Consider the following 14,553-nt stretch of genomic DNA (forward strand, 5'->3'; position numbering starts at 1 on the left):
TATTTGATTTGCCAATTGTTTACAAGATAATAAGTATAAATGTATACATAGTTGTGAATACATGAAATGGGTACATATAAGAAAAATAAAAGAATAAGAGAAACAATAGGACAGGGACGGTAGGCACGTTAGTGCGCTTATGCACGCCCCCTACAGGCCTCTTAGGGGTGAGGTCAATAGTAGACAGTCTAAGGTTAAAGTTTTTGGGGTTTGGGGAAGAAACTACAGAGTCGGGTAGAGTATTCCAGACATTGACCACTCTATTGCTGAAGTCGTATTTCCTGCAATCAAGTTTGGTGCGGTTTACTTTGAGTTTGTATCTATTGTGTGCTCTTGTGTTGTTATGGTTGAAGCTGAAGTATTCATTGACAGGTAGGACATTGCAATGTATGATTTTATATACCATGCTTAAGTCAGACCGAAGACGGCGTAATTCAAGGTTTTCTAGTTCTAGAATTTCAAGTCTGGTGGCATAAAGTATTCTACAACGAGTAGAGGAGTGGAGAACTCTTCTTGTGAAATATTTCTGGACTTTCTCAATTGTGCTAATATCAGATACGTAGTGTGGGTTCCAGACTGATGAACTGTATTCGAGTATTGGTCTAGCAAATGTTTTGTATGCTCTGGTTAGTAGTGTGATATTACCAGAGAAAAAGCTACGTAGGATTAGGTTAACAACTCTTAATGCCTTTTTGGCTATGTAGTTGCAGTGGGCTCTAGCACTTAGATCATTAGAGGTGAGTATTCCAAGGTCCTTTACAGAGCTTGGGTCATCAACAAGATCTTGACTATTCAGCTTGTATTTTATTTTCTGATTTTTTTTGCCAATATGTAAGACAGAGCATTTATTTGTTGAGATTTGAAGTTGCCATTTGTTTGACCACTCTGATACATAGTCAAGATCTTTTTGTAGGGTAGCAGTATTGTCTGTGGTATTGAACAGCTTTACATCATCAGCGAAGAGAACGCAATTGCTCTTAATATGATCACAGAGGTCATTTATGTAGAGTATGAAGAGAGTTGGTCCTAGAATACTGCCTTGGGGAACACCACTATTGACAGGTACTGGATTTGATAGTACGCTCCCGATTTTGACCATTTGTTGTCTGTTTGACAGGAATGCTTCTATCCAGTTATTCAGTTGTCCAGAGATACCATAGGATTTTATTTTTAGGAGTAGTTTGTCGGTACCACTGAATCAAAGGCTTTACAGAAGTCTGTAGATTGCGTCTATTGCTTTGCCCTGGTCGAGTTGTGTCGTCCATATGTTTTTGCAGTGTAAGAGTTGCAGATTACAGGATAGTTTTTTTCTGAAACCAAATTGTTTATTGGAGAGTAGGTTATTTGTCTCTAAGTGAAGGATGATGGATTGGTTAATAATTGATTCCATGACTTTACAGGTGATGCAGCATAAGGAGATTGGCCTGTAATTTTCAACTAGGCTTGGGTCTCCCTTTTTGAAGATGGGGATGACTGTGGCTTGTGACCATAGGTTAGGCAAGGAGCTGGTCCTGAAAGATTTTTCAAAGATTATGCTTAGAGGTTTGGCTATGGCAGTGGATAGCTTTCTTAAGAAGTAGGCACATATTCCATCCGGTCCAATAGATAGAGATGGTTTTAGGTTGCGTAGTGCTTTTTCAACATTGTCTTCTGTGAAATCAATATGTATTAGATCATTGTTGTTATCTGTGGTACGGCTAGGAAATACTGGGCATGATCCATTGCTGTTTACAAATACTGAGCCGAAGAATGTGTTAAAGATGTTGGCTTTAATGGTGTCGTCGTTGCAATCTTTACCATCAGGTCCTATCAAGGGAGGGATGGACCTTGAGTCTTTTAGTTTGTTGTTTACAAAATTGTAAAAAGCACGGGTGGAATTGGTGCTTAGAAGGTTTTCCTCTTGTTTAATGTGATAGTTGGTACATTCGGTACCAACGAATGTTGGTACAGTTCAGCACAAGCTGAAGGGTTCTATTATCTGAATCCCATTAGACTTACTAGCACTTACTTCAGGGTAAACATGTATACAATTACATTGTAAAATAACATTTAAATGATGAATTATGCCAGGAGCACTTAACAACGAGTATTTCAAAGACAATAACAAGGAAAAAGACCATGGGTGATTCAATGGCTAAATGTCTGCTTTCAGATGCTTGTTTGTTACAGGATGAGGATTAGTTCTGAGAAAATGGCTCATCCTTGTTGAGTTACTCCTAATTTTGGGCCAACAAAGGAATAATATTTTAATGTTGCTAATAATGCTACATCTTCCTCCTGGAAGCAGTGAGGCACCTATACCACATACCTGCTGACTGCATATGTCCTATAATTGCTGTTGCTGATTTGTATGGGGAACCTGACTTCCCCATGGAGGGAGCAGCTCGCAGTAAAAGGATTAGCCTTCCACCTTTTTCCCTTGGAATCCTGGACTGTGTTGGATGAAAGAACAGCTATTCTACCCACTTATTTTAATTTTCCATTTCAACCTTGCTTTGCACACGGCTACTTTAAAAGGGTCCCATATACTGGACATACCATGTAGTCCTTTCTGTCTTCTGCTAAAAGAAACACAAGTCAGTCCCACACAACCTGACCCATTCCTCATTTATGAACAATCCTTTTGTATTTTGTAGAACCTGGGGACTTGGCAAGGTAATAAAGGCGTGCAGTCTATAAATTAGAAATTCGAAAGTGTGAAGTTTTCTTTGTACTGCATTGTGTTTGTATTCTAATCTTCTGCTGTAACCCTGAAAGGACTATTAAGGGATGAATCACATTGCTAATTCATTTATCTGTGTTTCTTTCAGGTTTCGGTGGACATCAGCAGTAGTTCAATCCATGTATCAGTGGTGGAGAGAAGTGGACACCAGGTGCTCATGGAGGGTGCCCTTACCCACAGGATCAACACAGAGAACTCTGTCTGGAGTTTAGAACCTGGGAAATGTATTCTAGTAAGGACTAGCTCGTCATTTCCTTTCAATGTATATGTGTACATGTATATGCACTCTCGTATCTGCACATGTACATACCCTCCAGGTATTCCTCAATTTACGACCACAATTGGGATTGAAATTTCCATCCTAAGTGGTTGCAGTCATGACTTGAGTCACACCTGATTTTACAACTATTTTATGATGGTTATTAAATGAATTCATTGTTGTTAAGCGAATGCCATGATAAGTGTGACTAATTCTTCTGAACGGGGCAACAGGCGAAAAAAGTTGCAAATTGCGATCATGTTACTATGGATCACTGCAACTGATTATAAATATGAACCAGTTGCCAAGAGCCCAAATTTTGATAGTAGTAGTATTTAGATTTATATACAATTTCATAGTACTTACAGCATTATCTTGAGTGGTTTACGGAGTCAGCATATTGGGTCCTCATTTTACCCACCTCGGAAGGATGGAAGGATGGGTCAACCTTGAGCTGATCAGGATCAAACTTCTGGCTGTAGTCACAGTTAGCCTGCAATTCTGCATTCTAACCACTCTGTCACCACATATGATCATATGTCCATATGCAACAGTCATTAAGTTTGAGGAACTTTTTCATCAATGTCATAACTTCGAACAATCACCAAATGAATGGCCATAAGTCAAGGACTACCTATATATTTTTTTAAAACCTGTGAACCGCTTTCAGGTTAATATCAGAATCAGAGCTGGAAGGGACCTTGGAGGTCTTCTAGTCCAGCCCCCCACTCAAGCAGGAGATCCTATACCATTTCAGACAAGTGACTGTCCAGTCTCTTCTTAAAATCCTCCAGTGATAAAGCACCCACAATGTCTGAAGGCAAGCTGTTCCATTGGTTAATTATCCTCACTGTTAGGAAGTTTCTCCTCAATTCCAGGTTGCTCCTCTCCTTGATTAGTTTCCATGCATTGTTTCTGGTCCTGCCCTCTGGTGCTTTGGAGAACAGGTTGACCTCCTCGTCTTTGTAGAAGCCCCTCAAATGTTGGAACACTGCTAAGACTCCAAAGTCCTTCTCAAAGTTATTGTTTTGGAGCCAGGTTTCATCTAATCTTTGCGTTTTTGTTTTTTTTTCTGCCCAGGTGTAAAGTTTTGCTTTTCTCTACATTAAATTTCATTTTGTGGCATAGGGCCCATTTATTTAAGTCTATTGAAATATTTTTGGATCTTGAGCTCGTCTTTTGGAGTGTTGGCTGTTCCTGCCAGTTTAATGTCATCTGCAAATTTGATGAGTTCTCCTTCTATTCCATCATTTATGAAGATCTGGAAGAGTACTGGGCCTAAGACAGAACCTTGTGGTACTCCACTGCTTACTTCCCTCCATGTGGATGTGGTACCATTAAGGACTACTTGTTGAGTACGGTTTGTCAACCAGTTACAAATCCAACTGGTGGTGATGTTGTCTATCTCACATTTTTCTAGCTTATCAAGAAGTAGATTGTGGTCTACTTTGTCAAATGCCTTGCTGAAGTCTAATTATACTAACGTATGTCCAAAGTAGACCACAGCTGGTCTACTAATTTAGTCACTTTGTCAAAGAATAAAATAAGATTAGTTTGGCATGATCTGTTTTTAACAAACCTGTACTGGCTACTAGTTAACTTCATTTGTTTCTAAATGTTCACAGATCTTTTTTTTTAAAAAAATATTATTTTTTCCAGGATCTTCCCAGGTATTGATGTTAAACTGATTGGTCTGTAATTTCCTGGGTCTGTTTTTTTCCACTTTTCTGAAGATGGGAATCACATCCGCTCTTTTTCAGTTCTCTGGTAGTTCCCAGTGCTCCATGATTTTTTAAAGATATGATACAATGGTTCTGAGATAACGTCTACCAGCTCTTTCAGAACTCTGGGATAAAATCCATCAGGTCCTGGTGATTTATATTCATCAAGGTCAGGCAGATGTTCTCTTAACACAGAGGTCTCCAAACTTGGCAATTTTTAAGACTTGTGGACTTTAACTCCCAGAATTCCTCAGCCAGTCTTTGTTCATTCTGAACCTTTGTTTTCCTGACTTCATCTTTGCAGATTTGGGCTATCTGCTGATATTCTGCTTTAGTTATATGTCCATCTTTCTATTTTTTGTACTAATCCTTTTTGTCTTTCAGTTTATCAGAGAGATCTTTGTGCTGGTTTCTTTTTGGATTTCTTGTTCTTTTTTAGTGGTTATTGTGTAGGACTGAGCTTTTATTATCATATTTTTCAGTGTTTCCCACGCTTCTTGAGTTGTTTTCCCTTTTAGGATTTTTATCCATGCAATTTTGCTTAGGCAAAATTGTTAAAATTGACAAAGGAATTTTATAAAACAATGAAAAAAGAATTGAAAAATTGAAAAAAGAATTTTAAATTAAAAATGATATTTAAGAGTTAAAAAAGGAAGATTAAAATTGGAACAAGGAATTTTAAAATTGAAAAAAGAAATTTAAAAAATAAAAAGGATTTTTTCTTAAGAAAGAGAATTCAGAGATTTTTAAAAATTAAGAATTTACAAGACTTTTTGGCCCTTTTAAAGTAATATGCACTTTTATTTTTGGAAGTCTCTGGCTATTTTCTAAGAGATGCTTTGCTCTTAACCCTCTACTCCCTGACTTGAAAGTTTATCCTTTTCCTCCCTGTCCACAAGTGTTTTGTACTTATTCTTCCCCCCCCTGGTTTCTTGCCCTTCGGTTGCCTGGCCACTGCCGGGGTTTTCAGGTACAATGTGGGAGCTCTGCTTAGATGAGCTAATGTAGGCACTCTGCTTAGAGGGTGTACCATGCTACTCTCAACTGCTGCTTGTCTGCCACACTGCTCTCACCCACTGCTCTGGGTGTCACTGCTCAATCGCCCTTGTACTGCTCTCACCCACTGCTCTGGGTGTCACTGCTCAATCGCCCTTGTACTGCTCTCACCCACTGCTCTGGGTGTCACTGCTCAATCGCCCTTGTACTGCTCTCACCCACTGCTCTGGGTGTCACTGCTCAATCGCCCTTGTACTGCTCTCAACCACTGCTCTGGGTGTCACTGCTCAATCGCCCTTGTACTGCTCTCACCCACTGCTCTGGGTGTCACTGCTCAATCGCCCTTGTACTGCTCTCAACCACTGCTCTGGGTGTCACTGCTCAATCGCCCTTGTACTGCTCTCACCCACTGCTAATCCACTGCGCTGCTCTTAGTCGCTGCTCAGGACACTTCACTCCTCTGTCACGTAGCTTTCCACCACTGCTGCTCAAGTCTTCCATGCTGCTCACAGCCACTGATCTGCTACCTAGATGTGTTTCACCACTGCTCAGTGGCCTCCATTTGCACTGTAATGGCTCCGCTCAGGCTGGGTCACTGGCTGCCTCTCTGTCTCTCAAATCGGCTGTCTCTCCTTCTCTCAGATGGGTGGCCTGGCCACTTCTTGGTTGGGACACTGGGCTGCTTCTCAGCTGGGCTAACCCTTCCCCAAAACCCTTCCCCAAAAATATGATGGACATACATTCCTTTTGAACAGCATAGTGAAGGCATTGCTAATTTTTGCTGCAAAAAACATCATGTGTAACTGCCTATATAACTGCACAGTTTTGCTTTTAATGTTTGATATTTTTTGCTATGGGGCTTTTCCATGCGCTCTGTCATCAAAACACTTCCCAGACCTGAAATGTTATCCTTTAACAGAAGTGCTTCATCTTGAGGTTTCAGATCATGTTCTTCCTTTTACTTTAAAAGACTGATACAGTCTTTTAACTTCTGCTTTTATGTCAATTTTTTTTTATTACTGGTCTGTTTCTCTTTCCCTTTCTTTTCTCTAGGGCCCTGTAGCTCTTTAAACAGCCTCAGGCTCCTCTGTCCCTCGTCCTTACTCTTCTGTTGATGTCTGAATAGAAAATGGGAGCTGGGGAGGACCCTGTATTCACTCTAGAAACCTTGGTGGAGTCCTAAAATAATGGAAAATCTTTAGCTGCCTGAAGAAGGTGGAGGGTTGAAAAATTAACTCTTTCCAATTACAAAAATATCTGCTTGGATATATAGATAGTTTTCAATTTATGACCACAATTGAGCCCAAAGTTTATGTTGCTAAGTGAAAAAATTGTAAATGAGTTTGGCCAATTTTATGACTTTTCTTGACACATTTGTTAAGTGAAACACTGAAGTTGTTAAATTAGTAATACAGTTGTTAAGTGGATCTGGTTCCCTCATTGATTTGCTTCTTGGAAGGTCGCAAAAGGTGATCACATGACCCAGGGACTCTGCAACTGTCATAAATGTGAGTCAGCTGTCAAGCATCTGAATGTAAATCACCTAATCATGGGGATGCTGTAACTGTGTTAAGTATGAAAAATGGCCATAAGTCACTTTTTTCAGTGCCATTGTAACCTCAAATGGTCACTAAGCGAACTGTTGTAAATTAAGGACTATCTATAGTTTATTAGAAGCATAGAGAGTTGCTGTATCCTAAGTCAAACCCAATGGTCTAAGTCACAGGTGAACAGCCATATTAGAAGTGGGCAGCTGGAGCCCTTAGGTGTAAGTTGCAACCCTCAGTCCCCACTTATTTTTGTTGCAGTCATTGGAACTTCTTCAGACTACAGCTTTCAGCAGCATTTGAAATGGCAAACATTAAAATGGTATTCTGAATCTCAAAATATATGTGTATCATATGTTCTCAAACAGAAGAAAAAGCTGGCTCTGCCCACAGATGTGATGTGTTCCCATCAACTTTGCTTTGTTGTTAACACTTCAACCTTCACCCTTCCCAAAAATATTGAGATGCTAAGGCATTAAAGGCATTAAAAAGTGGATGTTGGTGGATGTTAGACAGTAAGGCCTTAAGCCAGGGACCGTGTGTGAATGTGCTTTGTTGAGTAATACAAAGCAGACATGCTATCCCTAATCGAATGGGCTTATCTAACATTTGCTTTAGAAAAAAATACATACAGGGAAGAATTAGGAGAAAAAGAAACACAACTAAATTAAGGTTAAAATAACTATCGGTTCAGTTTCATACCCTTATTTGAGTAGAAATTGAGAGAGATGATTTGGAGCGTTGAGTTCATGGATAAGATCCCCCAGGTAGGTAGATTTGAAAGAGTGGGCAAAAAGATTTGTGGCATTATGAAAGTTGTTTTTGGAGTTACTTATTTTGGATTGATAGAACAATTAAGAGACAGAAAAGTTGCTTCTACTTTGCATTTGGGCTCATCACACCTTCCTTTAGATTTAGATTGCATGATATGTTGAGCCAAACTTTACATGACACCAGAATTAGAATTAGAATCGAAAAATGGTTAAGACAGGGTGGTTTGTGGAAGGCTGGCCTAGTTTAATCATATATTTGTGATCACATTTCTGACCAGATTTGGGGATGTGTAATGCTAATTTAAGATTATCTTACCTTTTCAGCCTCCAGATATAAGGATAGGAGTCAGGGGCGATTGCAGAATGGAACTGTTCCAGCCATAACATCTCTTTTGCTCCATTTATTATGGTTGGTTGCACCAGTCAGCCCAAGAGAAGATTTGGCATTTTTTCCACCTATGAAATCTTTCCCAAGGACCTGAGATAGGCAGACCCTGTGTTAATAATATTAAAGGTATTGTCACAGGATGTAAGCTGTTCCAAATAAAGCTGCCTTTTGTAATTGACTGGTGGTGATTTTGACAATGCTAATGGCATTCATGGTGCTCCAAATTGCACTCACGAGACTATTATTATCCGTACTACCTTTGCTTTCTTTTGTCACTGTTGTTCTATTTTTAGGTGGTTTTGTATTTTGTGATTTTCTCCAGTTCTTCCTCTTGTCTTCTGCTGTCTCCAAGTATTGCAATGTCCACTATTCAGACTTCTTTGTTTTTCTTATCGACAGTTTTTATTATTATATTGCAAACAAAGCTATATAGCCTCAGACTTCTCTGCATGGGGCTATGTCCTCAGTTGGATTGCTAACGATGAACCAACAAACTGGCTGATCAAATTTAACTTCAGCATGTTACTCTTGGAGTTCTGGTATGCTTTGTTATTTCTTATACATACAGCTCACTACTGCAAATTTTGCTGGAGGCGAAAGCTTTCATGCTCTACTGTATTAATAAATTTAGATTTAATCAGCAACAGTTGGTGCTGAAGGCAGGTTCTGCAGCAGTTTTAATCAGCTTTTGTTAGTTCTAGTGTTGGCTGTGGGTGTGAGAATTAGGCAAAACCTTAACCTATCTGGTACTTGATTTTTGCTGAAATTAAGATCTTCAGTGTGATAAAAACACTATGGAGATCTGAACATAAGTCATTACAGATTTGATCTACTTTTATTTATGTGTTTCTAGATTAAATTTGCTCAGCCTTCAGAATGATTTCAGGTAGTATGGACTAAGGTATAGGTGCTGGTTTGTGTCAGAAAAGGAAAATAATATTCCTGATCGGTTACTTTTGAAAGTCTCTCTAATGCAAAGCAAGTTGATTGAAATCTTTAAAATCTTGTCCTTTAAACTTATGTTCAGATATAGGCATTTAACAGTTTGTTTCAGTGAGATGGATAGGTTTTAGCAAAGCATTGTAGAAGTATGGGGGGATACTTCTACCCTGGGGAAGAATTTCATCCAATTATATTTAGCAATGCATTATCAAGATAATATCTCCCAATGACATTACCTATACATTATTGGTGACTGCTCAAACATTCTTGTGATGTGCTGGTAGCATTATACTCTGCCAGTGAATATGTGCCTGCCATGCATTTAAATGAACCTTCCTGAAAGATAGGTAACTCAGATTTGGCTTCTATTGTAGATTCTTCATTATTGGATCACTTTAGGGACGGAATATAGGAAATCCAGTAAAATCTTGGCATATTCTTCAAACATTTTTAGGAGGCTATTACCTGTGTAAAATAAATCTGAAAAAAGATATTTAAATGTGATGACCTAAAGCAGTGGCCAAAATTTCTGCAATTCTGTGGACATCCTAAATATTTCTTTGTGTTTAAATCAAGGGATTAAGGTTTGCAATACAGGTAGTCCTCAGCTACCACTACCAATTGAGCCCAAAATTTCTGTTGCTAATTGAGGGCATTTTATCCCATTTTATGATTTTTCTTTTCACCGTTGTTAAATGAATCACTGCAGTAGATACCTTAGCAACCCAGTTTTTAAGTGAATCTGGCTTTCCCATTGATGTTGCTTGTCAAAAGGTTGCAAAACGGGATCACATGATCTTGGCACACAACTATGAATCAGTTCCAAACATTTGAATTTTGATCACAGGGTCATGGGGATGCTATAAAGGTCATAAGTGTCAAAACTGGTCATAAGTTACTTTTTTCAGCGCCCTTGTAACTTTGAACGGTCTCTAAACAAACCATTGTAATTCGAGGACTACCCTTAGTTCTTCAGGGAGCTATTACTAATATCAGTCTGTAGGTTCCAGGACTTCTAGAGAAGCAACATCTTTTCATATAGCCTTCTCCAATTTGGTTAATCTTCAGATGCTTTACTTCAGCTACAATAATTTCCAACCAATTTGAGAAACATCAAGTTGGGGAAAACCTATTTAATATTTTAACTATCTGTTGCCTTTATCTTACCTCCTTACCACTTTCCTTTGATCTTAGAGGGCAGTCATGCTCCTTTGGAAATCACTTACTAATTGTTGGTTTTGCTTTGGCTTCTCAATAATATGTACAGATTTCCACATTTTTTTTTATTTTCTAGTTCTGTAAGGTCTACCAACTTGTGTTTTTTTAAGAATGTTTTTTTAAGAATATTGTGTAGCTGATGTTTACATTTTGGCTGAAGCTTACCGTGTTTCTCATATAATAAGGCCGGGTCTTTTTTCTTTTTTTTTTGAGCCCCGAAAAAATGGCTAGGCCGTCTTTTCGGGGGTGACTTAATTGCCCCCCCCCTTGCATCTTCAGGCGGGCAGCGATGGCTTGGATGTTGACCTCGGCGTTGGTGGGGCACTTCGTATCTGGGTCAATGCAGGCAGCACCATATCCGGGTGTGCAACAAAAGTACTTCCTAACGGCAACCCCCCCCACCATTCCCCCCCATTTCGCATGTTTTAATATAGGCCTTAATTTGTGGGGAGGGGCTTAATTTCATTTCATGCCTATAAAACATGCTGGGACTTCCTATCGGGGGAGGCTGTATTGTTGGAGAAACAGGGTACTATTTTAATAGCATCTGGAGGTTTATCTGTGTCATCACAGTCACCTGAATGGTGCAAATGGGTGTGGAGCTTTCTTGGAACTGTTGAAAGGACTGTGTTTTAGACTGGAGATAGATTGATGTTGTATCCCTCTGTCTCTGTTGAGAGAGGGCTGTTCAATTTTGACATAGATTGCCTCTTTGCTAAAAGAATGCAAATGACCAGCTGTCTGCAAGGAGTATAAATCCTTCCATTCCCCACTATCCAGTCAGAGCTGAAGAAGCTTCTTGGATGAGAAGCGAAAAGTGTTCAAAGAAAAAACAGAAAGTCCAGTTGCCTCTTGAAAAAGCACCTTTGGGACAACCATGACCTGGATGACTGAGAATCTCCATAGATAAAAAAGTAGGATGTTTTGGGATTGCAGGTGACTTCCAAGTCATTTACTCATCAGCTTTATGAAGTTCAGAAATTCATGATCAGGCAATTCCTAAAACTAATTGCCATAGCTGCTTTAAAAAGTCAGCTGGGTGGCCTTGGGTCAGCCTCCCTCTCTTAGCCCAACTCATCTCATAGGGTTATTGTTGTGGGGAAAATAGGAAGAAGAAATTCTGTTCTCTGCCTTGTGGTATTTGCAAAAATAATCTGCAATCTTCTTGGAATTCCTTTTTTCCCCAAGTAATCCTGGTGCTGCTTTCTAATATGGCAAAAACTCTTATGTAGAAGAAAGTGTTAATACAAATCAAGCATATCTCAGGAGGAAATTATACTTTTGAAATCTTTAATACTGTTCTTCAAAGTCAGTCAATTGGAAGAGTGGTATTACTTCTGTCTCTGGTTCAAATGCACTTCCCCAAACTCCTGGCCTCATCAATAATATTTCTCTGTATGACCCTTCTCCATTACCCTAGTTAGTGTGTCGGAGAACAGGACTGAAATAGATTCACAGGAGCTGTTTTTAGAATCTGTTCAGGGTGCTGGGCTGAACTATTTTTGTTTCTGCGTTTTACTAACTCACAGTAGCAAGCTGTTTGGCTTTTTTCGATAAACACTCTATTGTTTTTTGGTGGACAATTCTAGCACGTTTATGTTTTTGGAGAGAAACTCCAAAGGCAAAAGTGGTGAGAATACTCCTAATCACAATGGACTGAATGAATAATTGATTTTTTAGTGGAAAATATAAGGCTGGAATCTTTCCAAGCAGTTGCCTTGGAAATTCAGAAACAGTGTGTCACATTACTGTCATCTTTAGGAACTTGTCTCATGCTTACTATATATCTGCTTTAAAGGAGTTGATTTGACAGGATGCTTATGGTCAGGATTCATGAACAAAAATGTTATATGCAATTTTTGCAGGGAAGGATTTATAGCAGTGGTTCCCAAAGTGGGTGGCATGCCTTGGTGGGGGGTGCTAAGAGGCAAAGGGGCTGGCAGGGGGGCGCTAAGAGGCGGCAGGGGGGCGCGGGAGGTGGGCCCCTCGTAGAACACAATTCAGGGGTGAGAAAAAATCCCGCCGCCATCACGTTCAAGGCGAGGCCCCGCAGGATCGCCCCATTGACTTGCACGCTCCGGTGCAAAGGGCTCAATGGCGTAAGCCTGTGGGGCCTCGCCCTGAACACAGCATTGGGAAAGGAGAGCAAACCAGAGTGGTTTTGTTCTCCTTTTCAAACATCCCGCTGCCGATGCATTCGGGGTGAGGCCCCGCGGGATCATCCTTCTTTCTTTCTCTCTTCCTTCTCTCTTTCTTTTCTCTCTCTCTCTTTCCCTCTCCCAGGTTCACCCCATTGATTTGGTGCACCACTCCACTCAGACTTGCTTGGGCAGGTCCCTCCAGTGCAGCGGGCTCAATGGGGTGGACCTGTGGGACCGGCACCTAGAATGCGGCATGAGTGGCACGTTTGAAAAGTAGAGCAAAGCCAGAGGTTGGTAATTTTTGCTACAAAGAATCGCAAAAGCTTCTGGGCTGTGCACAAGAAGGGACACACATGTCAATGCAATTCAGCAACATAAATTAAAGAAATATAAATAAAACAAATCAACAAGAATCAGCAAAGCATCTCTGATTAGATTCTATTCACCACTAGAATTGATTACTAGAATCTAATCAGAGCTGCTTTGCCGATTCTAGTCCAATGACCTGCTCCAGCAGGGTTAGAAGGGAGTATGTGTGTGTGCATGGCTGTCAAAACTCCAAAAACAGGTCAAGTAGTTCTGGGGAGGCCAATCATAAGCAACTGGCCATTAAGTGAGGACCACTTGTATTTGGTTTGCCAGTCATCAAACCACGCCCACCCAGTCACGTGACCAGCAAGCCACGCCCACCCAGTCGCGTGGCCAGCAAACCACACTCTCAAATTAGGCCACGCCCACAGAAATTTGAATCCCACCCCCTGGGTGGGGGGCATTGAGGATGAGTTTGTAGCACCAAGGGGATGGTCGACTGAAAAGGTTTGGGAGCCACTGATTTATAGTATCCTATGAAATCTGGAAACCAGAAACACACATGTGAGAAAATGTCTACAGAGCCTTTTGGTTGATGTTGGCTTGGCTCACTAGTAATCTTGGCACTGTGTACAAGTGGTCCTCAACTTACAACAGTTTGTTTAGTGACTGTTCAAAGTTACAACAGCATTGAAAAAAGTGACTTAGGACCATTTTTCACAGTTATGACTGTTGCAGCAGATCACGTTCTCAAAATACAGGCGGTTGGCAACTGATCCATATTTATGACCATTGCAGTGTCCTGGAGTCATGTGATCACTTTTTATAACCTTTTGACAAGCAAAGTCAATGGGGAAGCTATTCACTTAACCATGTTACTAACTTAACAACTGCAGTGATTCACTTAACAACTGTGGTAAGAAAGGTCGTAAAATCGGGCACATAACTCATAACAAATGTCTCACCTAACAACGGAAATTTGAGCTCAATTGTGATCATAATTCAAGAACTACCTGTATTCTTCCTCCTGGGTTTTGCAGGCTCCAATTCAGCTGAATTCTTCCTCCCCTGTAATCTGTAGTTTGGTTTAGGTTTACAAGAGTAGTGTGTGTGTGTGTGTGTGTGTGTGTGTGTGTGTCTGTGTCTGTGACTGCTTGTAATAGCAAATAATGACATGCACTACACAGGAGTAAACAACCCAATGCTCACATTAGAGTAATAGCACTATTAAAATGATCAAAGATGTCAGAGTTCTCTGGAATGTCTTTTTAAAAAAATGTTTGAAGAAAATATTAAACCAAAGGGAGGGACTGGGAGAGGGGAGGCAAAAAAGAAATAGAAACTTTGTGTTAGGGTTTAAGCATTGTCATTCAGTCCATTAAGTCATTCACAGTATTTCCATCCAGTAAGACTCACTAGTATAGTCCAAGTTAAGAGTCCTTGCAATATCTTTATCAGCCGATAAAGATATCTTCTCCTCCTCCGGTTTCACTCTCCAGAGAAACAAACGCTGGATATTCAGCAAACAGTAGCAAAC

General features: G+C 40.1%; 1 protein-coding gene across 1 annotated transcript in view; it reads left to right on the top strand.

The window, feature by feature from the left end:
- The window catches only part of NUDCD3 (NudC domain containing 3), a 71,630-nt gene that overhangs the window by 44,552 nt on the left and 12,525 nt on the right, over positions 1 to 14,553 (top strand). The window contains exon 4 of the mRNA XM_026671376.2: positions 2,811 to 2,954. Within this exon, the coding sequence (XP_026527161.1) occupies positions 2,811 to 2,954 (144 nt within the window). The remainder of the gene's footprint in view (positions 1 to 2,810; positions 2,955 to 14,553) is intronic.

Source organism: Notechis scutatus, chromosome 7, assembly GCF_049901735.1.
Source record: "Notechis scutatus isolate UNSWTSFEM ecotype Mainland chromosome 7, rNotScu1.2, whole genome shotgun sequence".
Taxonomy (NCBI): domain Eukaryota; kingdom Metazoa; phylum Chordata; class Lepidosauria; order Squamata; family Elapidae; genus Notechis; species Notechis scutatus.